Raw genomic sequence first — 25,114 nt, 5'->3', positions numbered from 1 at the left:
AGTAATTGATCCGTACCTAAATCACCTTATAAGAAGGCGAACAGTCATGTATGCAGAATGTATTCGTTCCACTCGACAGAAAATAATAATTTAGTTTGTAAAAGCAAAAATGCAAATGTTCCAATTAAAATCTGTCATTTGTTTACTATCTTATTGTTTACCTCATAAGCAGATACGTTTTTGTTTTAAATATACTGAAAGTGTGATCTTTGTTTCTGGTTTTATTTTGGATGTTGCTTTTAAACCCTATACTTAATGTAAATGCTGACACACAAAAATATTTAAAAACATTCAGGAGATTATGACGAATATACTACACTTGCATTATTAATATTCAAGTAAGTCATCATTAATTGTTGAACATAAATAATTCGCAGTCCTACCAAATGCAATCAAGGATACATTACAAGACCATTAGCAATATTTTTTATATTATATTTTTAAGGCTGCCATATTCGCTACAAGCTGTTGTCCTTTATGTGTCTGAGATAACAATTTTTTTATACATATTCCATGTTTACTACTAGTTCTTCAGTGTTTCAAAATTATGCCAAATAATTAATTCTCCATTCTCTATTTCAACATATGTAAAAAACTGCTAGTCAACGCCTATGTGCTTCAGGTAGGTTCTGTAACCAAATAAACCAGATTTTTGTGAACACATAACCAAGTTCATTAATAATGTATTATTTTTTAAATTATTTATCGGTGATTCTTCTTAGCCTATAGATTGCCACCAACTGTGGATGTTTTGAAAAAGAGATTTATATATATACAAGGAAAAATATAATTTAAAAAATATAATTATTAAACTGTGCTTATTAACAAAAGATCATTATTTGTGAAAGAAAGTGCGACTCGGTGAGCGATTTTTTTTTCGATCAAGTCAAGTTCTCATCTGCTCCTCGTCGGGTCAACTGCTTGTCTTTAAGTTGGCGCGTTCCGTATAAAAAGGTAAGTGAACTTAATATTATATCTCTTTACGATTCATTGCAAATTTTTTTTTGTTATGCATAAGATATGTAACTTTTTTTAAGTGAGAGTGTTATGCTATTCGTGGTTGTTATATAAGAAAATCCACAGCAACTATTTTAGAAAAAAAGTTTTTTATAATCTTCCAAATTTTAGTTTGGTTAAAATTCAGAATTTTTAAAGTCATTTAAAAATCAAGGTCAAAGACAATAATAAACTTTGAAGGTCATCGTTTTCCATATCGTATACCTCTGACTTTTCGAGAGGTAATGTTTTATATCACCCCTTTCTAGGAAGTTATTTCCATGGTCAGTTTGAATGACCAACTGATGACCTTTAAAAAAGACCTTAGGGTGAGTTCATGTATTATCACAGTTAATGTCGATTATTCATATCAAGGTATGTTCACTTAACGTATATTTCACCAAAAAAGAACTTGAGTAAAATCATATCATTTATATTACGTTTAAAAGTTAGTAAAGTAGGAAAATCCTCAATTAAGAATAAAATATAAGTAATTATACATTATATAGTGAGAGAGTTACTGGCGCGTTAGGTTAGTGCCGTTGACGTTAATCTTAACCTCAAACTCTAACTACTATTTATTTGCAGCTGTTTATTTCATTTCTAATAAAATTATAGTTAATAAATTTTCTTAACAAGGTAAATTGGGACGGACTAAACACTATAATAAACAATATTGTTCGTGTCTTCTCAGACATCCACTTTTCTAACAAATAAAATAACCTCAATGCCTAATTCTTCATTTTGTCATTTCGTCAGGTCATGTGTCATGATTATTTCTTCAAATGTCAAAACTGTCAAATTAAGGAAGCAAAACACACTCGACAAAGTTCAAAATTTATAGTACAGGTTTTTTTAAAGTTTTTTATAATTACGTTTGGGGAAATACCTATAAAAGACGATAAAAGTATTTTTATTTTTTTTTATTTATATATTCCACAAGAAAAAAAAATACGAAAAAAAGAAAAATATTTTTGTTTATATTAAGGCTTTTAATTCTGAATTATTTTTTTTAATTATAAGTAATTGTTATTTTAAGGTGATTTTTTTTAATAATTAGTGGAACTGTAAACAACATTTTAAAATTTAAATAAAAATTTTTAAGTAACAGCCGTATGAAAAAAAATAATATAAAAACTGGTAATTTTTTTTAGCTCTTGTTATCTAAGGATTACAAAAAAACTGTAAATGTAATGTTTGTAATTTTTTTCTTATAAACTCTTCAAAATGTTTACAATCGAAAAGTATATATCGCATTATATTTATAAAGGTATATTTTCCAAAAACTTTATTAATTGCAAAGAGAATTCTTTAAATAAATGGTGTTATTATGGTAGCTAGCAAAAAAGTCTTGGCCTGCTTTTTGCCCAACCCAATGAAAATAATAAAAGTGACTATGTTTTGAAGAATTTATGCCTTACATATATAAAAAAGCCACTTTCTAACCACCCTATTATTATTTCATGTAATTAAATTTAATAAAGTGTTAATTAAGAAATATACATATACAAGGGCTATTCACGACATACGACGCGGAATATTAAGGCTAAACTATAGGGTAAAAAAAATTAGGAATATAAGAGGCGTTCCAGAAGTATCTTTTAAAATTAGTTGCTTGATATACAGGGGTTTCAAAGTGCAGAAACATATCAAAGTTATGTTTTTTTTAAATGGAACACTCTGTATATTATTTGAGTTTTAGGTTTTACGCAAAAATTTAAAAAGTTTGAGGTATCATACGTCATATTCAATTAATAAGAACGCTGTTAATCACTTCTGACTCAAAATTAGCCGACCTCAGGAATAATTCAAGATCCAATAAAACGTCATTGGAACATGGAAATAGAGCAATATTTGGATGAAAATTAATTTTCAGAATCCTCGTTAGATGAATAATGCCTGTAATGTTATTTTAATTATTTTCCTTGCATTTCATTTAAAAAAAAATATGTATTCATTTTCAATATCTTTTATATAATCTTTTTTAATATATTATACTTAAGTCACGAGAGTTTTTTGCTTTGGTTTTATATTTCGCAGATAAGAGTAGTTTTATCAGTTAAACACAAAAAATCTCACATATTATCTTGTTGATAATAACGTATGCCTTTTTGCTTAAGCGCATTCTATTTCGTAGTGTTCTATTAAGTGGTATAAGCGTTTTTATAAATACCAGAAAATAGTAATATTGCTTACTTCTATTCATCTAGCTTTGCTCCCCAAAATTTGTACAAAATAAAAGTTTTTTAAAAACCGATTTTCTGAGTTTGAGAATCTAATTTTTCTTATTGAGTTTCGAATCATTCGAATAAATAAAGTATTTGGTTAATAAAAGTTAAAAAATTCAATAGTGTGCTAGATTTTTTTGAACATCCTTCATAAGAAATTATTTTTTTCGTTGGATTATTACAGATACCTACATACTTACATTGTTAGTATTATAGTATTTTTACTATTATAAATATTTTACATTATTTGCAAATATAAAAAAGCAAAATTAAGATATTTATACTTTGTAATTCACCCTATACAGTGCTTTCATTTCAAAACGATCCACCCTTAATAACTTTCTTAAAAAAAAAATAAATAAAAAACCACGTCAAATTAGATATACAGGGGGACGTTTAATTATGCATTTACTGAAGTTCTGTCAATCACCTCGTCACCTCCAGCTAACCTTACTTTAATATGTCAAATGGGAACCCCCATCGTGTGATACATCATAGTAAGGAGCGTAAATTCAACGGTACCAAAAAAATGAAATCGGTAAATGTGTAAGCAAATAGTTGGCGAAAATGTCTAGAAATAATTAATATTTTATTTACGCCAAACTTTGGTATGTCAAATGGCTACCCCATGATGTGATGCATTATTTTAAAGGGCATTCATTAAGCTATCAATGGTTGTAAAAAAAAATAAAATTGATTGACCAAGAAGCAATTAAAGTGTAAATCGGTAGGGTAGAAAAACAAATTTATTTTATTAAATGTTCAAAATGTGCGCCGTTCACGACAATAAAAAAGCCTATTTTCAAACTCCTTACGAACATTGGCAAGGGTCTGCCCGCTAGTTTCTCTGCATTCTTGATATATTCTATTTTGTAAATTCTCAATACTCTCAGGTGGGGTTTTATAAACTTTGCTTTTTAAGTAGCCCCAAAGAAAAAAGTCTAGTGGGGTTAGGTCCGGAGACCGCGCAGGCCATTCGATTGCACCACGTCTGCCAATCCACTTTTCTCGAAAATTTTCATCAAGCCACTCTCGAACTACCAAAGTGTAGTGCGCGGGAGCTCCATCCTGCTGAAAATGTATATTATTTTCATTCAATAATATAGCACCATGTTGATCTACTTGATTTTCCATAGATTGGATGATGGAAGGGTACATTGCATTTTCTAAAAGGTTTAAATAAATTTCGCCATTCAAATTTTCTTCCAAAAAAAATGGCCCGATTATTTCATTCCCATAAATTCCCAAACATTAATTTTTTGGGGATATTGGGTATGGCCTTCCCGAAAAACATGCGGATTTTCATTATCCCAGTATCTACAGTTATGTCTGTTCACCAGGCCATTTAAAAAAAAAAGGTCGATTCGTCACTGAAGCAAATGTTCTTCAATAAATGGGGATCGTCGTCAATTCGCTGGCACATCACTTCACAAAATTGAATTCTCCGAGCTCATGAAGAATATGAATTTTATAAGGAAAGAACTTATTTTTTTTTAGCTTTATGTACGGAACCAGTGGAAATATTTGTTAGTTTTGCGGCCTTTGGTATAGACAAAGTTGGATCCATAGCAAATTGTCCTAGTACTTCAACTTGGCATGCTTCATCGACAACTCTATTTTCATATTTTTTCTTATTGCAAATCGATCTCGTCTCTTCAAATTTTCGTATCTATTTTTTATCTTTCATTAAATGCTCTCGCGGTTCTGCGAGTACACCGATCTTGAGCTCTATAGAGGAAAATTATTTCTATTCTTTCGGCTAGCGTATACACCATTCTATTAACTCACTGTTTTAACTAAAATTGAAAAATTGCACGCGTCAAACTGGCAGTTTTAACAATAATAAATCGCCTGCTTTTTAAACGCCTTAAAAATGTAAGGTATTGCAGTGTTTTTTTGTACCTATTAGGTAGGTTTCGCAAAAAATATAAGTGAAATAAATACACATACAAAGTTATAAGACTGCAAAGATTTTTGCAAAAAAATTGAAGACACTCTTTTTTCTCGCAAATAACCGTACACATTCTTTACTTAAAAAAATAAATAATTTGCTTGAACTACTGTTTGTTACCACACATTTTAACTTCTAAATTGCTTGTATTTTTTTTTTTTTTTTGATGATCTATTATAAAAAATGTAAGAATTTTAAAATGATGTAGGTACCACACTAAAAGTATTCATTTAAAATACCAAAATTTGGCGTAAATAAAATATTCATTATTTCTAGACATTTTCGCTAACTATTTGCTTACACATTTACCGATTTCATTTTTTTTGGTACCGTTGAATAGAGAATTTTACGCTCCTTCCTATGATGTATCACACGATGAGGGTTCCCATTTGACATATTAAAGTGAGGTTAGCTGGAGGTGAGGAGGTGATTGACAGAACTTCAGTAAATGCATAATTAAACGTCCCCCTGTATATCTAATTTGACGTGTTTTTTTTTTAATTTTTTTTTTAATAAAGTTATTAACGGTGGATCGTTTTGAAATAAAAGCACTGTATAATGTTTACATACACATATAATTTTAACTTTTTTGTGTTTGATTTTGGTTAAAAATATTTTACATCAGTTACACATTATATAAAATATCATAGGTATTTAAATAAAATACGTATATTTCGTATTTCACCCTGTATAATGTGTACATTTATCAATTCTTAAAATTTAATGCTTTCTAGTTCTTGACAAAAGTGTAAAAGTTACACAACACAGTGCATTGTGGCGTAATTAAAGCCTATTTAAAGCCTCATCAGGATCATTATTAATATTTCCCTTATGTAAAACTACTTCTGCGCTTGCGTAAAATTTATTACTGCTAGACCTTATATGAGTTCCAATAAGTCAAATATGACTCGTGTCAGTGCATATTTAAAGTAAATATGGTTCTTTTAAATGAAACTCAACTAATTGAAATTTTAATTTTTATTGGATGCGAAGATAAACAAAGAACTCAAGAAGAAGTTTGTAATTTGTTTGATGCAAAATATCTGAAAAGACCCATTACAAGTACACTAAGTAAAAAAAAATTTAACAGGGACAGTGAAAAATCGTATACGGCCAGGTCGTCCAAAAATTAATGAAAATACAAGATTGAATATTTTATTAGAAGTGGAAGATAATCCCATATTTCGTCTTCTGAAGTAGCCTCAAATAATTTTGCTTGTAGTTAGCCAACAAACAACTTTGCGTGTATTGAAAAAAGAAAAGTATCTTACATACAAACTTAGATTACTGCCTGAGCTAAACGATGATGATCCTGATCGCAGACTAGAATTTTCTGAAAATTTGATGGGAATGTGTAACTTAAATCCATTGTTCCATCGGCAGATACTATTTAGTGATGAAGCCACGTTTTGTTTAAATGGTACGGTAAATAAGCAAGATTTTTAAGTATTGGAGCACGAATAATCTCCAATGGTTAAGAGAAAATCATACACAGCATCTATTACTAAATGTTTGGGCAGGGCTTTTAAATAATAAAATTATTGGACCTTTATTTTTCGATCAAATTCTTACCGAAGGCCGATATTAAGCATTTCTTTAAAATGACTTAATTGAAACTCTCGCAATTTCATTTGCAAATCCAAATCAGCTTAATATGCCATAGATCTATTTGGTTTCAACAGGATGGTACCTCACCCCATTTTGCTCCTCAGGTACGCTAATATTTGAATGCGGTATTTTCCGGACAGGGGATTGGTTGGACGGGTCCTACGGAATGGCCTGCAAGATCTACAGATCTCACACCCTTGATTTTTTTCTTTGGGCTTATTTAAAATGAAAAGTTTATAAAGAGAAACCGCGCAATTTAGATGAAATAAAATTTAAAATTAGATATGAAATTATTCAAATTAATGAAAACACTCTTAGCAATGTTTTGGAGGAACTTTTTAAATAGGCTAGCATTTTGAACACTTAATAAAATATTTAATTTGAGTATCATTTATCATTTTACGTACATTGATTTTTTTTGACATTGATGTACCATATTTTTTATGTTAAAAGGAATTAAAAAGTAAGAATAGAAAAATGAAATTCGTTTTTTTCTATTTTTAGTAGAATAAGTTTTAGAGGCTTAAATTCATAAAAACAGCAATTTTCAAAACCGCGTATCTTAGAAACAGTTGAGTAAAAGTATGGCACGTGCAGTATTTCGTGCAGTATCCAAAAATATAATCAGACCCACGGTGTAAAATTAAAATAAGAAAAATGGAATTAACGACGGCTACATGAGACCCCGTACATGCAAAATTTTTGTTGAAAAAATGCACTACCAAAAATATGAATCGACGTGTGAGAGCCTTTTTTCGAAATATATTCCTAATATAGATTTAGATGAAAATATTAATGGGGTGTCTCATATAGGGCTGAATACCCTGAGTTTGCTAGCGTCGACATATCGGGTCTACAAATATACCTTACCTTGAGTAATTAACCGAGTAAAAAAACTATGATAAGCTTGTGAAAAGCTTGATAATTTGTGTAAATAAATTGTTTAACAATGTTTTTAAATTTATTTTTAATTATGGTCGGTTGCCTTAATTCTGTACAGGTGATGTTAACCTTAAAAGGTGTTTGTTTAATTTTTGGAAAATATATTAAAGAGCTGAGCTTTCTGGACGTTCAATATTTTGACCTCTTCATAAAATAAAATAGTAGGGTACCTAGAGTCTATTTCAAATAGGTAGAGAGTAATAAAACCTTATTAAATATGCTGCAAAAGGTGTACCCCTTTTGCACCCTTAGGGTAGCCCTCTAATAATGTATGCCACTCCCATATATAGGCTTTTTTACACATAATCTTAATTATTTTATTTTGTGTTGATAGTAATTTTTTGTTTAATATATTTCTCAGCTGATAAAACGTATGACATATTTTTCCTTTAAGAAATCGACCATTTTTGAGAACAGCTCCTTTTAGACTAGAATTTTAGTCGAAAAATTAGTAGATACAGCGTTCCCATTGTTAAGTCCTATGCTAGAGCATTTTAATATGCTTTCTTGATTTATTTCCACCAAAATTATTTTTTATAGTACGAGTCGTTTCGCGAAGAAGATTTTCATTGGGTCGTTCTTTTATCCCGTAAACGCAAACGTTATTTGACTTCTTGTACTTTTTATTGCTGTCTGTTGCTCATTCTTCATAAGACAAAAATTGTTTTAGTGTCTCTTTGATCAATGATTTTGATTGCCTTGTTTCTTTTAAAGATATTTTTAATGCTCAGGTTACCTTCAAAATAGGTTTTCCCAATGATATCCCTCTTGAATATGTTGGTGCGTTTAAACCGACAGATTTTACTATTTAAACCGGAGCAATACAAACGTGTGTGTTTATCGTATGCATGCCAATATTCGACTTCGAAAAAAGAGATATTTAGCAGTTTTAAGCGTGTCACCTTGATTTCACCAAAGATCCTTGAAGATTGCCAAAATAAATTTTAAATAACATTTTGATCGTAAGATTATTCTCTTTTTTTTGAATCAAAAATCAAAAATAGGAGATTCTATTTTTTTAAAATTACTTGGAAAATGAACTTTAAAATCAAATTCAAGGTCTCCGTTATTTTGTACCGGACATTTTTTGATATTACTTATACTTTTGATAGTTATTCACGAGGTGCGATTAAAATATAACTATCTGGATTTCCAAATGATAGCTTGATCATTTTTAGTATCGATTATTGGTAATAAGTAATTATTTTCAAATGTATCTTTAATTAACAAATTTTACTCCAACCATTAAAGCTAAGTAATTAATATATAACGATTATACTAATAAGTAATTATATTCAAATTCATCTTTAAATAAAAACAATTATTTCAAGGCAATTCCTGTTTTGTGTTTCCTGTTTTTTTTTATTTCGTGTTACATTTTTTGCAGTCGTAATATTTTTGTTTCAAATATTGTTTTACGTTCGCATTTTCATTTCTTTCGTTGTTTAATTCATTTTAAGGTATATTTTGTTTAATTTGAAAATAAATTGCCGTTTAAACTAATTAATCGTAGAAAACTTCCAGCTTTCCTGAATCTGACCGGAAGAGTCATTCGTAATGGGCAACTTTAAAAATAATCAATCTTACTTTTTCAATTTTAAAACACACATTTTTGTATTTTACTAAAAAGAGTGTTGCTACGTTACCAAGTCAATTGGACTTATCACGTATAAGGCTTGTCCTGTAGTGGTAGTACAGTGAATCTGTCATCTGAAAAGTGTCCATTTTGGCAAAAATAGGCGAAATCTTGATACTTTGCCAAAAGTTAGTGTCCCTTATATAAACCCCAAAAACAAAAAGTTGCGATCCCTCCCCCCGTACTTTTTTGGAAAACTCAAAATTTTTTTAATCGATTTTTTGTGAAATCTGTTGGTTTTAGGGTAACGTGTCCGAAACAAAAAATCTTTATAACTACATTACCTACAATTTTAATTTCAAGACCTATTCTGTAAAATAAAATGAGCAGAAGATAGGCGCCCTCTATCACTATCAAAGTCACCTAACATTACTTTTTCCAAAATCTTCTTCTGAAATATTTTATCCCTCTTTCAGACATTTTCAACTTGCATAACTCAACAAAATCTAAAAAAAATGATGTATGCATTTTTTTTCAGTATCTCGAGAGGACAGAAATACTTACTAGAATATAATTGTCTACAATTACTACCCATGTCTGTCGCTGCACATCAATAATTGCACAAGATAGAGGGGGCCAAAGACACTAAAACTTAATTTCAAATTTGCATAGTAGCACAATGATTTTTTGGAACTGTATTTGACATATATGTAATGTTCGTATTTGATAAAGTGCAGATTAGTTACTTTTACTTTTTGGTAACAATTTATTACATTACGTACTTACATGTAACTGAATATTGCTTTAGGAGAATTTAAAGATTCAAAATGATGAATTTAAGAAGAATTAAAGGAAATAATGTGCTCTCTCGACAATCGAAGTCCAGCCAAAACACACGCAGACATCGTCTTTGGAGTTAAAAAATTCTTTTCGAGTGAGCAGTATGTCCTCAATTCAAAATGGCAAAAAGACATATGCGACAGAAAATATCCGTAGAAAGCTGCCATGAATTTCTAAATACAAAATTTTCTGAATAGTGGCCTTATAAAAACAATTATTTTCGATAGCTTCTTACTCAGTGAGACATGTTAATCCTCCCAAGTAAGGCCAGGACCTAATATTCAACAAACTTTAAAAACTACTATTAAAAACACCGTCTCTTGTGAAAGAGGCTTCAAAGGTCCACAAAACATATCGTAAAAAATTTGGTTGTGCAATGATGTGATTCAGAAGCCATCGACAAAATTGAACTCTAGGATGATAATCGGCTGCAGTCATATCTTGAAGTGTCTGGAAGTGGTAAGGATGGAGTTGTTGCTCGTGTAGTACCTGCCAGACAGAAGCGTTACTCGCATTCATATTCTTAGCGACGTCACGTGTGCTATTTGATGGTTCATCGGCAACTCGCTGAAGCACCTCTTCTTCAAATTCGACCGTTCTTACGGTTCGAGCAACACCAGTATCATGCATCTTGGTCTTAAACATGCCTGTCTCAGCGAGCCGCCGATGAACCGCAATAAACTTTTTGTTTCTAGGATGCTGTCGTTCGGGATAACGTTCATGATACAACCGCGATGCTGCTCGTGCATTGCAGTTTGTTGCTCCGTATGCCAAATGCATATCCGCCAATTCTTGATTGGTAAATTTTTCCATTAGCAATAAATGTTTAAAAATTGTAAGCTAAAAAATTTCAAGATTTTTGAGAATTTTTGAGAACATTGAGAATTGACATTGATAAGCGTTGATTTTAAACAATTGTTGTTATGGTTCATTGTTGTCATGTACAAAAGGTGAAAATAAATGCAGCAGATCCTATTTAGGTAATTCATGTTTTTTTATAAATTTTAACGCGTCTTAGGGCCGTAGTGGCGTAGTGACACATTTCTGGACATGGGTTCCTATACTCAAATGGATTCTACTGTTGCACTGAACAACCCCTAGAAGTTTGATCCCATAGTTCTGAAACACCCTGTATTTCACTTAAAGTTCCTAGAGCATGTAATTTATCAAAAAATTGCGTTATTCCCCCTCCTTGAATGATTTTTGGCTTACTCAAAAAAGTTTTGGATTCTATTTCTTACGAATACTACTCAATTTAAAGAAAAATTTCTAAGACCAAAAAAGTTTAGAATATAATTATCTACAATTACTACCCGTGTTTAGTTTATCGCTGTACATCAATAATTGCATAAGATAGAGGGCGCCAAAGACACTAAACGTTTATTTCAGTTTTATAGTACCATACTAGCATAATGATTTTTTGGAACTGTATTTGACATATATTTAATGTCCATATTTGATAAAGTGCAGATTAATTACTTTTACTTTTTGGTACAAACAATGTATTACATTACGTACTTACCTATAATTAAATATTCCTTTAGGCGAATTTAAAGATTAAAAATGATGAATTTAGGGTAAAAAGGGCTTTCCATAAAAAAAAACTTTTGGAGAAAATTAACTTTATTTTAACAGAAAACAAAAAAGGTATTCTATTAAGAAAAAAAACAAATAAAAAACAAATTTTTTTTCTAAATGCTTAGGCAACCATACGCCATAAAAATATTCGGTAACCAACTACTGTGGGTTTTTCTTTGTAGTATAAACCTGCAAAAAAAAAGCTGCAATTCCTAGTACTTTTTTGGTACTCTGATGTAGCTTCTTTAATTCTATACTCTTTTAATGTAGCATCAAAGATTTTGGAAAATATTAGTAACAGAGAAACAGGACGATAGGTGGTCACTCTTAACTTCGTAAAATCTTCTTCTGATCCTTTATGTTTAAAAATAGGTACAAATGGCATCTTTGAGTACAGTAGGTACGAATCTAGCCAAGGCGCAGTGATTTATTAACTTGCTTTGAGCCGACCCCGGTAACACCGTGAGCAAAGTGTTCACGATGCAATCGTGTGGTCTCTGGTTCGAATCCTGGCATGGGCATGGTTGTTTGTGTTTGTTTTATAAAAATAAAAACACTTGTGTTTCGGAGCCCACGTTAAACTGTAGGTCCATAAACAACAAGATTGGGCGGCTGTCGAAATACGACGCGAGTCCATTGTATTTGAGGAAGAAGAAGATGAACTTGCTTTGGCTAGTGGATAGATTATGATATTTTTAATGATTTTACAATTTTAGTGGTAATATCAAAGCAATCCCTACTCTTTCTATTTTTCACATTTGAGATATTGTCCCTAACCTTATCAAAGTTGTTAAGTTATAAAGTTTAAAATGGAAGTTATATGTGAATTAAAAGGTAGTTACCAAAAGACTTTTCAGTGGCTGAGAAATCTTTGATAGTTTATTATTTTCTTTTTAATTAAAAAAGTTATTGAATGTCTGCGTATTGAGTCTATCATTCCACATTGTGACTTGTGGCCCGTCTTAGTTTTTTTCATATAAGAATCATTTCTTAAGAATCAAGTCTTTTCTTAGCACTATAAAGTCCTGTTATACACTTTTTTTATAAATACTATTACTATACCTTTATTACTTATCAATTGCATCAAGGAAATGGAGTTTCCCTCGTGACTACCAAAGCTCATCGTTATACCAGCCACCTATTATAGACTGCTGCTGACCACTGTCCACCTTAGATTCCAGGGGAAAGCAGTGCTCTATTAGAGTCATGATTGTATCAATTAAAACGCAAAACCGTCCTCTGGTAACAAACATGGATCATTCACAAATGCCCAGTCCACACCCTCAAAAATGCTATACAAATGTAATCGACAAACAAAACAAACGGCCCTCACTAATACTAATTATAGATGTATAATTAATTCTTCTATTGTTTTTTTTAATTGGTTTTCTATTGGTTTGAATACTGGCGTTTATATTTAACCAATGAAAAGCTTATATTTCAACCAAGGTACTTTTTGTATATTTTATATATTTAGGTACGACGGATGATGGATGCATGAAATTCAAGTCTATGCCAAAACTTTAAAAGAACTATTTAGGAAGTCCTCTTACATGTAATATAAATATGAAATAAAAAAATCTCTTGCAACAATGTAAATCTTTGAGCAGCAAAACACATTAATGTTAACTATGGATTCATTTAATTGCTAAAAACAACCAGCAAATTAGATTAAACCTGAATTCCTGAAAAAGCAAAATATTGTACTGAAAACCAGTTTGCTTTACAAACAATAGGTCGATCGAGGATGACCTGATCAGACCCACAAATTGCAAAGCTATTTCGCGAAGAAATATAGTAGCAAAAAGGTTTATGTGTGTTTGTAGATTTGGTCAAGGCAATTGACCCGTTGCGTCAATTTAACTTCCTAGACAGTTTTGGAAAGACGAAAACTAGAGGCATTGTTCTGTTGAAGAATTACTTTGTTGTTATTGTATTCAAAACGTATGTGCACGAAAATATTAGCATAGCAGCGAAGGTAACTGGTGGTGTACTTCAGGGAACCATTCTGGGTCCAATATTATGAAATGGTCCAAAATAATTATTGCTCAAAGAACTCTAAAAGAGCTGAGATGCTCCGAGAGAAATAGTGAAATCAGGTTTACCCAATCAATCTTTAAATGGTTTAATAATAATTTTGTAACGGTTAATTTTGATAAAACTTATTTTATATTATATGGATGCCATGCTGACTCTCTTCCAAGCTAATTGATTTTTTTTTTAATTTCTGAACTTAATTGAGCGGTAACAGTAATTTAAATCCTAATAAACTCCACAATCAGTAAAATAAAATACACATATTTTTTGAAGTGAAATGAATACAAACAACTTATTCAATGTATGGGTTAAATGCCTACATTTATAGAACTGACAAAGTACTTCCAACCAGTACTTCATTTAAGATGTTTTTTGTAGCCCTTATAAAATCTCACTTAACAATTAGAAATGCTTAAAATAACGTTTTAAAAACTTCAATTATTTCTAGCAAATCTATTTGAATACCAGACTTCTTTCCATAGAGGGAAAATGCTTCAGGTAACATAATAAAGACATATAAAAAAACTATAAAACACACACATAATACTGATACATGAATATAACACGACACAAGAAATACACTATATAAAGAAAGGAAAGAGACCTATAGATAATAGATGAGAATATGAGCTATTTTATTAAATAAAAGACTCATCATATTTATATAAAATATATATAACATTTCAGCACTATGTAAAATTGAGTTCTACGTAAAAATGTTTATATTTCAAACTTTCACAGTACTAAATAATAGTGTTAATAAATCTGCCCAATACCATAGTTCTTCAATTTAAAAAACGAAAGTAATAAGGCTTAATGAAGACTTAAAATTTGAGAAAAGCAGCATAATCTGTCAACTGACTATCTTAGCTTTAACATATTCTAAATATTTAATGCCCCTCATTTTTTTTTTGCAAAAGTTAATATGTAATCAAAGAAATATTTATTCTATTTATATTCAGCACAGCTTAAATTAACTACTTTCTTTTTGTCTTTGGGCAATTTTGTCGCAGGAGTATGGTCTTGCAGGTCAAGTTTTGTTCTTGGTCTTGAAAAATAACTGCAGTCTTAGTTTTGGTTTGCATTTGCAAAGCTCTCTTAGGGTACAAAAACTCGCTAATCTCTTGGCTAAATAAGGGGATCACCGACTAGTTTGTTGAATAGCAAAAAATTCTAATATCAATAAAGGAGGACTTATAACATGAAAGAAAATTAATTAAGACCGTCCGTCAATGTATTAGGACCGTCTGACTGATCAGTCACAATAATACTGTATAAATAAATATACGTTTATTTGCCAATATAAAAATATCTAGAAATTACATCAACATAAGAGGGCAATAAAACGGGTACTCACATAAGCTGCACTAATTGGCCACTTGTTTGTGAAATTATTGGCAAGTCACATTTCAATAGTAAAAGTCACATTCGGTAAAACAGTCACATTAGGGAATAGGACAGTTTTTAATATTGTAGTCACTTTTGAAAGTTTTTTGTCAAGTCCTTAACATCCTTTTGACTCTTAACTATTAACATCAATACAATAAATAAACCTAAAATGATATTTAAAACTTTATAACTTTAATAACGCCGATGGAGATAATACATAACATACATTTCAAGAGTTATTTACCAAATTATGGAATATTGATCTTTTTGTTTTTTGTATCTAATTTTTAAGATCATTTTTAAAACACTTATGTTTCATATTATCTTGTAGGGTTTTAGATAGTATATTGAAGAGTTTTGTGCGATATATTTAAAATGTCTTTGACCAATAGCTTTATTGCTTTTTGGAATTTTGGCATGTTCATTTTTCTTTTTTCTGGTGGTGTAGGGATGTGCTAGAGGAGTTATTTGAATTTTATTCTTTTTTACGTTCATTAAAAGAGTAAATGAATATAGTTATCGATTGTCCAATATTTTTATTTCCTCGTGAAGTTACTGAGTTGCAAATAACCGATTTTTCTCAAAAATAACTTTAATTATCCATTTTTGTACTGTATTTAGTTGTCTTAGGTGACAGTCCCTTACCCCACCCCACTCCACAAGGCCATAACTTAATTGAGACTGAACTAGAGAATAGTACAACGTTTTAAGTTGGATGTGCCTAGGTACTGTTAGATACTTAAATTTCGAAACTAATCCTCTGATCTTTCTCGTAAGTTCCTTTATTTGTGTATTCCATTTTAGATGCTGATCAATATGAATACCCAAATATTTCATGGTGCTTGTCTCTGGAATAATTATTGATCGATTTACTTGTAAAGGACCTAATTTTGATAGGTTTTTTTGTATAAAGTGAAATTCATGTATTTTGTTTTATCAACATTAAGTGATAATTTGTTTGCGTCAAACCATTTCGTTATTTTCCCTTCTGCCTCAGTTTTTAGATTGTGCCAAGTTCTTTCTATATAGAGTATTACGGTATCGTCTGTGTAACTTATAATTTTTCCTGTGATGGATAAATATAAAAAAACTTTTCATATACCGGGTGACACAGAAAAAGAGGGAACACTTAACAGCTTTTTTACTTTTCAAGATAAATAAATGAAATTTGGTATGTCGATAGATTAGTTATAAGAGCATCTTTTGACATATTCTATTGGTTTCCCTCACTTCCAGTTTAACAGGAAGTGACACTAACTTTCTTATTTTAAATACGAGACTTGGTATATTATTACGTATTTCGACAGAAAACACTATTCTGAAAACAATGATACTCTATTTGCTAGTTTTTATTTAAATTGATGATATTTTAAAATAGGGTGCCATGAGTGCGTTGAAAGTTTTAATTTTTAATCAAGTAATGATGAAAAAATCCTTTTCATTGCATTTTATGACTTCAATCCTTTACGCGCCTATTTTAAATGTCCAAACCATTAATTTTGACATTTACTTTATTTTTTTAAATAGCACATTATGGGAAACAACCATTTTTGAAATGCGGTTTCTTTTTTCCAATAATTTGATATAATTATTTTTTTTAATCGGTTGATAAATAAGCCCATAAGAAGAAAAAAACTAATATGGATTTATTTGGAAAAACTTTACAATCCTTGTTTTAATTATTTTTTCAATAATTTTTGAGATATTTGATCTAAGTGACACTGGTCTGTATTTATTAACGTCATCTTCAGATCCATTTTTATGCAGCGGTATAACTCCTCCTGTGTTAAAGTGCTTCTGGAAATGTACCACTACTAAAATAAAGGTTGATAATATAACAAAGGAGATTTGAAATATGCTTTTTAATTTTTTGTAGTACTTCAGTACTTTTAGTCCATCATATCCAGAAGCCTTTTTAGTTTTTAACTCAAGAGTTATATTTTCTACATATAGATTCAGCTTTTAATTTTAACGAGCGCTAAGTACAGTTTATAATAAAACTCTCATAATATAATCCATATACTGCCCTTTCAGTACCTAGGATAAGGACAATGACTGGTAAACCAGGAGGAGTTGTTGCTGAAAGGTATTATTTTCTTAGAACCAACCACGACCTGACAGAAAACTGCATGACTATGTGAGGTTGACTTTACGAACCTCAGGCGTGAGGCTTCATCACATGGCATTAAATTGTATATTACCCGGTGCTTTTCCATAAAGGAACTGCATATCAGCGAGTTCTGCAACAGAATTTCCGTCTGAAGCCTCTTTACTTATTTTTACTTTATTTACAAACAAAAAATGCTCGATACTTTATTATTTTTATATAATCTTATATTCGGACAAATGAGATTCTTTATTGAATTATACAGAGTGTTCGAAAAATAGACGGAGATATTTCAATGGGTGATTCCTTGTAAAAAACTATGAGAAAAAGTTTCTATAGACATGGGTCCGGAAATGCACAGTTTGCAACATGGTGATAATTTTTTTTTAAATATAATTTTTTTATTAATATTAAAAAAAATATTTACTCGATTCTTTTGAAATTTGGCAGTATTACTTGTTGTATTAAGAGGCTAATTTAGCCTTAATTATGTTAACATTATAAGGTCCAGTAACGTCCCGGGGGACATCTTAGCAAATATTATTAGCAAAAAAATGTGTGCAAAAAACACTGCCTTTTTTCAACTTTAATATTTGTTGTTTGATTGACATTGACATTTAAAAATACAACTTTTTGGTCTCTTGTATTTTTACCTATCTCACTTCGTTTTCGACAAAAAAAAAAATTACCGTTTTATTGCATGTCACTGGACATAATTGGTTTATTAATTTTTGGTAAAAAAATCACCGGTGCCGTGGAAAACAAAAAATTATTTCTGCATGGAGGTTTGACATTGACAAGTGTCAGTTCTCCTAGAAAAATAATTAATATTAATAAACAATAATTATTTTTAAAAAATGTATCACCCTGTATCTTGAAAACTGTGCATTTCCGGACCCATGTTTATAAAACTTTTTTCTCATATTTTTTTACAAGGAATCACCCATTAAAATATCTCCGTCTATTTTTCGAACACCCTGTATTAATTCTTTCATTGATTTCTATTCTGTTTCTATTTTTAGATGAATACAAGATTTGCAATAGTCACCTTCTTCTTTTTCATCGTAAACATTGTCCGGACCCAAGACCATGACAATTCCAATGATCCGTTATCCAATATGCGAAAAGCACGATTTGTCTGGCCAAACTATATTCCAACGCCCCCCATGGAACATAGTTCAAAATATCTTTATAACGGTATATATTCTTCTCTGCAATTCGAAACTGAATACACATATCTTCTAACATTTATTTAGATCCTCCTCCGACAAACGAGGAAACCTTCGATTTTATAATCGTAGGTTCCGGATCCGGAGGCGCGCCTTTAGCCAACAGACTTTCAGAGAATCCCAAGTGGAAAATATTATTGCTAGAATTAGGAGATGTAGCACCTCCGATAATGGAGATACCAGCTTTAGCACCCTTATTTCAAAAGACCAAGTATGACTGGGCGTATATGGCCGAAAAGGAAAATGGCAGCTGTTGGGGTAACTATACATATACCGGGTGGTGCGTCGCCGAGCGGAACATAGGAAAACCCATGTAAATTTTAAGGGGGTCAATTATTGGCTTCCCTGTACATTTTATAGAAAAAATGTAAGATAACTTTTTGAAGAGACCAATCTGGCAAACCCTTGTGCAAAGTTTCAACAAATTTTAATAAGCGTATCTTGAATTATTCCATTAAATGTAATTATTGCAAAATTATCATATTTTCGGTTCAGGTAAAACCAAACGGGCACCAGTAAAATGAATATTGTCACTGACGTGAGGAAAAGTGTCAATAAATCAGTGACAGTCACTTTAAAAAAACACAAATATTATTCGTATAAATTCGAAAAACATCAAGAGCTGCAGGAAGGAGATGAAGAGCGAAAAATGGCATTTTGTTTTGAAATGATGGAAAGAGCAAATAATGATAGGATTTTTTTAAGAAATATTTGTTTTACCGATTAATATATACATTTACCCTCAACAATGAACCAAATGTTCAGAATTGCTGGTATTGGAGCCAAGAAAATGAACATCGCTTTGTTCATACTCGGACACAATATCCCCAAAAAACAAATGTATTCGTGGGAATTATCGGACACCATATCATTGGACCCTTTTTTATGGACTATAACCTAACAGCTGAAATGTATTTGGACTTATTTCAAAATCAAAATGGACCCGCCTTGGAAGAAGTTGTTCAGCAAGATCAAATGATCTGGTACCAAATGGATGGTTGCCCGGCCCATAATGCCCGTATGGTTAGAGAGTGCTTCGAAAATGCTTTTAACGGCAATATTATTGGTCCAAAGTACCGGATACTTTGGCCAGCCAGGTCACCTGATCTTTCACCGAATGACTTATATTGAATGACGATTCTTTTTGTGGGGTCATTTAAAAAGTGTCATTTATAAAAGTGTTAAATTTTCGTTAGAATTTCGTTAGAATGTAATAAAATTTCTCAATATCAACTTAGTAACGTTAGAAATGAATTTTATGATCGATTATGATATTGTTTAGCTGTTAATGGGGGGTTGTTTGAACATTTGATTAATTGATGTTTTTATATAATTCTCTATTATTTTTAAAAAGCTTATCGTATTTTATTTTATTTTATTTTTCCACACTTAGTAAAATATTAAGAGTTCTGTCTTTTTTCGGATCTATTTTCGATGTTCTGAGTAAAACATTTACAATTATTTATTGCAATGTCTTTGGACTCGAATTAACTAACAATAGGTTTAATGGTTGAAATGAACCAGATAGGTTTGATGGGAAAATAAATTGAAAATATTTCAAATACTGCTATTGCTTTAATTAAATTCTAAGTATGATAAAATTATTTTTTTTTAAATCGATAATAATAATTGTTATTGGTTTAACTTCATCGTTATATTAAATAAAAGTTTAGATAAAAAAGTAATGTTAACGTGTCTTACTTTGAATGTATGGTTGTGATATTGATAAAACGAAAAAAAAAACATTTCTTGTATTCGGTTGTATAGTCTGGCAAGTGGATCTGAAACAGCGGCAGGAATGTGGGCCAAAATATTCGACGTTGCCACGTTTAACCTCAAAACGGGTAAAATGTTAAGAATTATAATCTAAATAGTTATTCCATTTTGGCTTTAATACGCAATTGTTTTACCATTAAATCTGGTGCAATTAAATGTTTGTCCAAAAATTTACGTTCCACCTCTACATTCCTACTTCTATTCCTCTACTTCTTGTATAATAGGGGTCAGCTATTATGAACCTGAATGCTTGTGATTGGTTTCCCTCGCTGCACGTGTTTTTGTTATGAATTATTTCTACAGTTCATTGGACAGCGTCTTTGTCACCTGTTTACAATGCTTGCTCCCCTTTCAAAACATTGATTACTATTGAAGGGTGGACAGTCGCGAAGGTTTTATCATTGATTTCTGGATTCCGTTTATTTTATATGTTATTTATTATTTTGTTTTATTTGTGGTCATTAATTAAAAAAACTAATATTAGTGTTGTGTATACCTATAAGTAGGTAGTTTAATTTTCGTAGGTTTGGAGTTTCACTGTTTTATTACTTACATGAAATACCTAATATTTAATTATTTAGTTTGTTTTATTATTGTCTACATATATACGAATAATAACATTTATTATAATAAATAAATTCACTGAGGGTAAGGTCCTTCATAGTCAAACGAGGGAAGTGATAGCAAACGTTTACAGGTAAGTTATAATAATTTATTTTAAAAAAAGTGAAATACATTGTGCCTCTTAAAAAAACAGTAGTTTGTATTATATTTTATTGCTTTTTGTATACCAACTATGCATTCAAAATGTTTCAATAGTTTTTTTAAGTAATTTTGGGTAGTGGTTCTATAGCTATTAAATTTTTTTTTAATTTTTATGGTTAAAAATAAAAAAGTTATAGCCTGTGACGTTGATTGTGGGACACCCTGTATACCAAAAAAAAGAACTTATTTCTAAAACCATAAAACATACAAATGAAAAAATTATTTTCCTTAAATCGAATTTAAATAGTTTCACATAATACCACACGCCACTGTCCATTTTATGAATGAAGTCGGCCATGTTGTCTCCACTACTGCATTCTCCTTACTTCAGGCCGAAGTGTTTCAGATCCGTCTGCCACACTGAATGTCAGATTTGACAAAGCCTTATAACAAATTGTTTGCTGGTGGCTGGTGTCTGGTTTTACCTGAACCGAAAATTTGGTAATTTTGCAATTACATTTAATTGAATAATTCAAGATTCGCTTATTAAAATTTTTTGCACGAGGGTTTGCCAGATTGGTCTCTTCAAAAAGTTATCTTACATTTTTTCTGTAAAATGTACAGGGAAGCCAATAATTGACCCCCTAAAATTTACATGGGATTTCCGATGTTCCGCTCGGCGACGCACCACCCGGTATAATATCCTCCAAGTTAGACATAAAATTAAATAGGGACATGACGTAGGTTGTCCAAATCAGCGAATGCATTGGCCAAGAGGTAGAGGTCTTGGTGGCACCACCCTGATCAACTTTATGATTAGCATCAGGGGAAATAAACTCGATTATGATAGATGGGAGGCAATGGGCAATCCTGGATGGAGTTACAACGACGTCTTGCCTTATTTTAAAAAAATGGAAGACGCTCGTGTTCAGGTAATGGTTTAAAGAGATTTATTGAAATTTTCTTATTGTTATGATTGTAAAGATTCAAGATGCTGAATATCGCAATAAAGGTGGATACATGACAGTTTCGGATATACCATATAAAACAAAATCCATAGAAGCCTTCGTACAAGCTGCTCAAGAAGCAGGCTACCCATATGTGGATTATAATGGAAGGGATCAAATGGGAGTAAGTATGATTATAGGATATTAGGGAATATAAAGAAGTCACAATATGTTTTAAACTAGGTTTCATTTGTGCAAGGAAATATTAGAAATGGGCTTAGATGCAGTGTGGAAAAAGCTTACCTAAGGCCAATACGAGATAGAAAAAACTTAAAAATATTAATCAATTCCAGGGTAACTAAGATTTTAATAGACCCAAAAACCAAAAGGGCTTATGGAGTAATATTTATCAGGTAAAATCTATCTTTTTTTTTAAATGTATTTACAAATTAACACTTTTGCTTAGAAATAAAAAATACTATAAAATAACTGCCACCAAAGAAGTTATTTTATCTGCCGGTGCTTTTAATTCGCCTCAGCTACTAATGCTATCAGGTATTGGTCCAAAAAGTCACCTGGAAGAACTTGAAATCCCTGTTATTCAAGATTTACCTGTGGGGCAAAAAATGTATGATCATATAACATTTATAGGTAATTATAAATTTGTGAATAAAAGTTCAAATTTAACACTATCTTTCAGGACTGAATTTTTTGGTGAATGAATCAATAGTTGCTAATGACAGAGAATATTATAACCCCAAAAACATAATTGAATATTTAGGACGTAAAAGAGGAGTTTATACTATATTAGGGGGAGTGGAAGGATTGTTGTACTTTAAAACAAATGCTTCAAGGTAAAGTAAGTATTATAATCTTTTTATTGTAATTACTATGGTTTATTTTTAGAGAAATTGATAACTATCCTGATATGGAAGTAATTTTTATTGGAAGCAATGTAGCAGCAGATAGAGGAGTCATATTTAAAGACACCATGAGCATCAGTCAAGAGCTCTACAATGCATATTGGAAGGAAATTGAAACAAAACCCTTCTTTCAAGTATAAGTAGTAGAATGTAGTACTTCAGTAATACATTTTGACTTTCTAGACACTCCTTATGTTGGTCCATCCAAAATCTTATGGTTATTTAAGATTAAAATCTAAAAATCCATTTCACTGGCCCAAATTTTATCCTCGCTATTTCACTGATAAAAATAACGATGACATCAAGACTTTTATTGCATCAATCCGAAAAACTTTGGAGATCATTAAGATGCCCGCCCTACAGAGATACAGAGCCACTTTATATGAAAAACCCATGCCAGGTAACACGTATCCAAAATTAATAATAATATCCAAAATTTTTCAACATAATTTTAGGTTGCGAAAAACATACATTTAACTCTGACGAGTACTGGGAATGCGCTTTAAGAACGATAACGCCCACCTTACATCATCAAGTTGCAACCTGCAAAATGGGACCAGTTACAGATCCAGAAGCTGTGGTGGATCACAGATTAAGGGTACATGGTATTAAAAACTTAAGAGTAGTAGATACTAGCATAATACCTCTTCCACTGACGGCCCACACCAATATTCCTACTGTGATGATTAGTGAGAAGGCTGCCGATATGCTCAAAGAAGAATGGGAAAATAAGATTGATATTAGATTAGGTTAAATTGTATTGTACACATACTATTATAATTAAAAAATGATGATGGAGATTGTATTCAAGAAAAAATAAAACACAAAGTCAAAGTCACAGAAAAATATATTAAAAAGTGCTCTGCAGATTTCAAATTAAAGGATTATGAAAATACCGGATTTTTAATGTCATATGATCCCCAAGATTCTCATCTTTATTCTGGTTTGGAACGCTTAGTCAGTTGTACCCTCTATTTTTTCTGGCCACACAAACTAACCAGCGCCAGCGTAAAAAAAAAATGAAATTCACCGGGTGACAGTTCCAGGGGGTAAATCAGATGATACAATCCACATAATAGAAAAAAAGATAAGACAGAAAGTATGAATATTACGCCTTTTCCTTACATTAGAAAAATTATTTATTAGTCCATGTTAATTCAAAATCTGTTCGATAATTTAAAAGCCTAACGTAATTTATATAGAATATTAAGATGCGCATAATATTCTATATAAATTGCACATAATAGCCTGAGAGTCAATGACACTTTTTTATTACCAATAAGGGTCTTCTTTAATGTGGTGCTATAACCCAGAGAAAAGACCATATCATGACACGCATCTCTCAACGTAGGTATATGGGAAAATTACATGAATTCCTGATAATCAAATAATGCTGAGGGTATCCATTTAATATCGCGGTGCTTGATTGCGGCTAAACCGTAAAACGGAAATCCTATATTTAGTAACGCATTTTGATAGAACATTCTTTTATCTTCAATTTGATACCAACAAGTTTGCGTTTATCTCTAACCGTTTTCTCAAAATTTGTTCTTAAATAAAGAGTGGCACTTATTTTTCATAGGCGTTCAACGTTTAATTTTACTTGAGAATTATTAAAGTATACTGTAAGCGTAGAGGACAAAAAACAAACTAGAACAAAAACAGTTTTAAATGAAGAAATCAAATCGGCAATCACCAAGTCGGTTGGAGAAAATCCGAAAATTACAGTAAGACAAAAAATTACTTACAAATAGGTCCGTTGGAAAATGCCACAAGAAAAACTTGAAAGACTCTTGTATGCGCTCCACCATATCTTCCCTAGATTTACAGACTTTCTCACAAGAAGAAATCCAGAAGCGTTAATTCCGGTCACATAGGAGGCCATTCAGTGAGGCCTATCCAGTATAAAGTTTAAAAAATATTTATACAAAAATTAATTTGAATAACTAACCTAGCCTTCCAATCCATCTATTACCAAATTAGTGTATAATATGTTCCCTGACATCAGTACAAATGTTGAGCTTGTGCACCCTTCAACTGATGCCTTACAAAGTCGGGAAGTGCGGAAAATTCTCTTTTAAAAAATTTAAAAAAACTTTTCCTGTTAAACGATTTTCAAACAGGATGGAACAATAACAAAATCATGCAAATATTGCACCCCCAAACATTGATGCTCCAACATTGTTGAAAATTATTCATAAAAACTCGATGAAGATTCACAAAATCATTTCTGTGGAACGTACATTCATAAGTGAAGGGCACACATTTAAAAAAAATCTGCT

At 31.1% G+C, this 25,114-nt stretch overlaps 2 protein-coding genes across 4 annotated transcripts in view; one reads left to right on the top strand and one right to left on the bottom strand.

The window, feature by feature from the left end:
- The window catches only part of LOC126740428 (flotillin-2), a 512,088-nt gene that overhangs the window by 443,204 nt on the left and 43,770 nt on the right, over positions 1–25,114 (bottom strand). The gene's annotated exons all lie outside the window — the stretch shown is intronic.
- LOC126740419 (glucose dehydrogenase [FAD, quinone]-like) lies at positions 185–23,725 on the top strand. 3 transcript variants are annotated; one of them, XM_050446433.1, is made up of 12 exons: positions 440–622; positions 723–954; positions 18,275–18,449; positions 18,509–18,739; positions 21,707–21,894; positions 21,947–22,093; positions 22,153–22,322; positions 22,376–22,560; positions 22,610–22,763; positions 22,816–22,966; positions 23,016–23,232; positions 23,288–23,725. In XM_050446433.1, the coding sequence occupies exons 3-12, from the start codon at positions 18,275–18,277 to the stop codon at positions 23,584–23,586; spliced, it is 1,917 nt and encodes a 638-aa protein (XP_050302390.1). In that variant the 5' UTR covers positions 440–622; positions 723–954; the 3' UTR covers positions 23,587–23,725. The 3 variants fall into 3 exon arrangements, with proteins under 3 accessions (XP_050302392.1, XP_050302390.1, XP_050302391.1); XM_050446435.1 differs by lacking the exons at positions 440–622; positions 723–954 and adding an exon at positions 185–338; XM_050446434.1 differs by lacking the exon at positions 723–954.

This window comes from Anthonomus grandis, chromosome 9 (assembly GCF_022605725.1).
Source record: "Anthonomus grandis grandis chromosome 9, icAntGran1.3, whole genome shotgun sequence".
In the NCBI taxonomy this organism is placed as follows: Eukaryota; Metazoa; Arthropoda; class Insecta; order Coleoptera; family Curculionidae; genus Anthonomus; species Anthonomus grandis.
The sequence above is the reverse complement of the archived record's forward strand: the minus strand, read 5'-3'. Positions and strand labels throughout refer to the sequence as shown.

Coding starts and splice junctions, on each gene's coding strand:
- LOC126740419 (XM_050446435.1), top strand. CDS start 18,275: ATGAATACAAGATTTGCAATAGTCACCTTCTTCTTTTTCATCGTAAAC. Junction 18,740..21,706: donor GGAAAATGGCAGCTGTTGGG/GTAACTATACAT, acceptor GACATGACGTAG/GTTGTCCAAATCAGCGAATG. Junction 22,764..22,815: donor TTTAAAACAAATGCTTCAAG/GTAAAGTAAGTA, acceptor GTTTATTTTTAG/AGAAATTGATAACTATCCTG.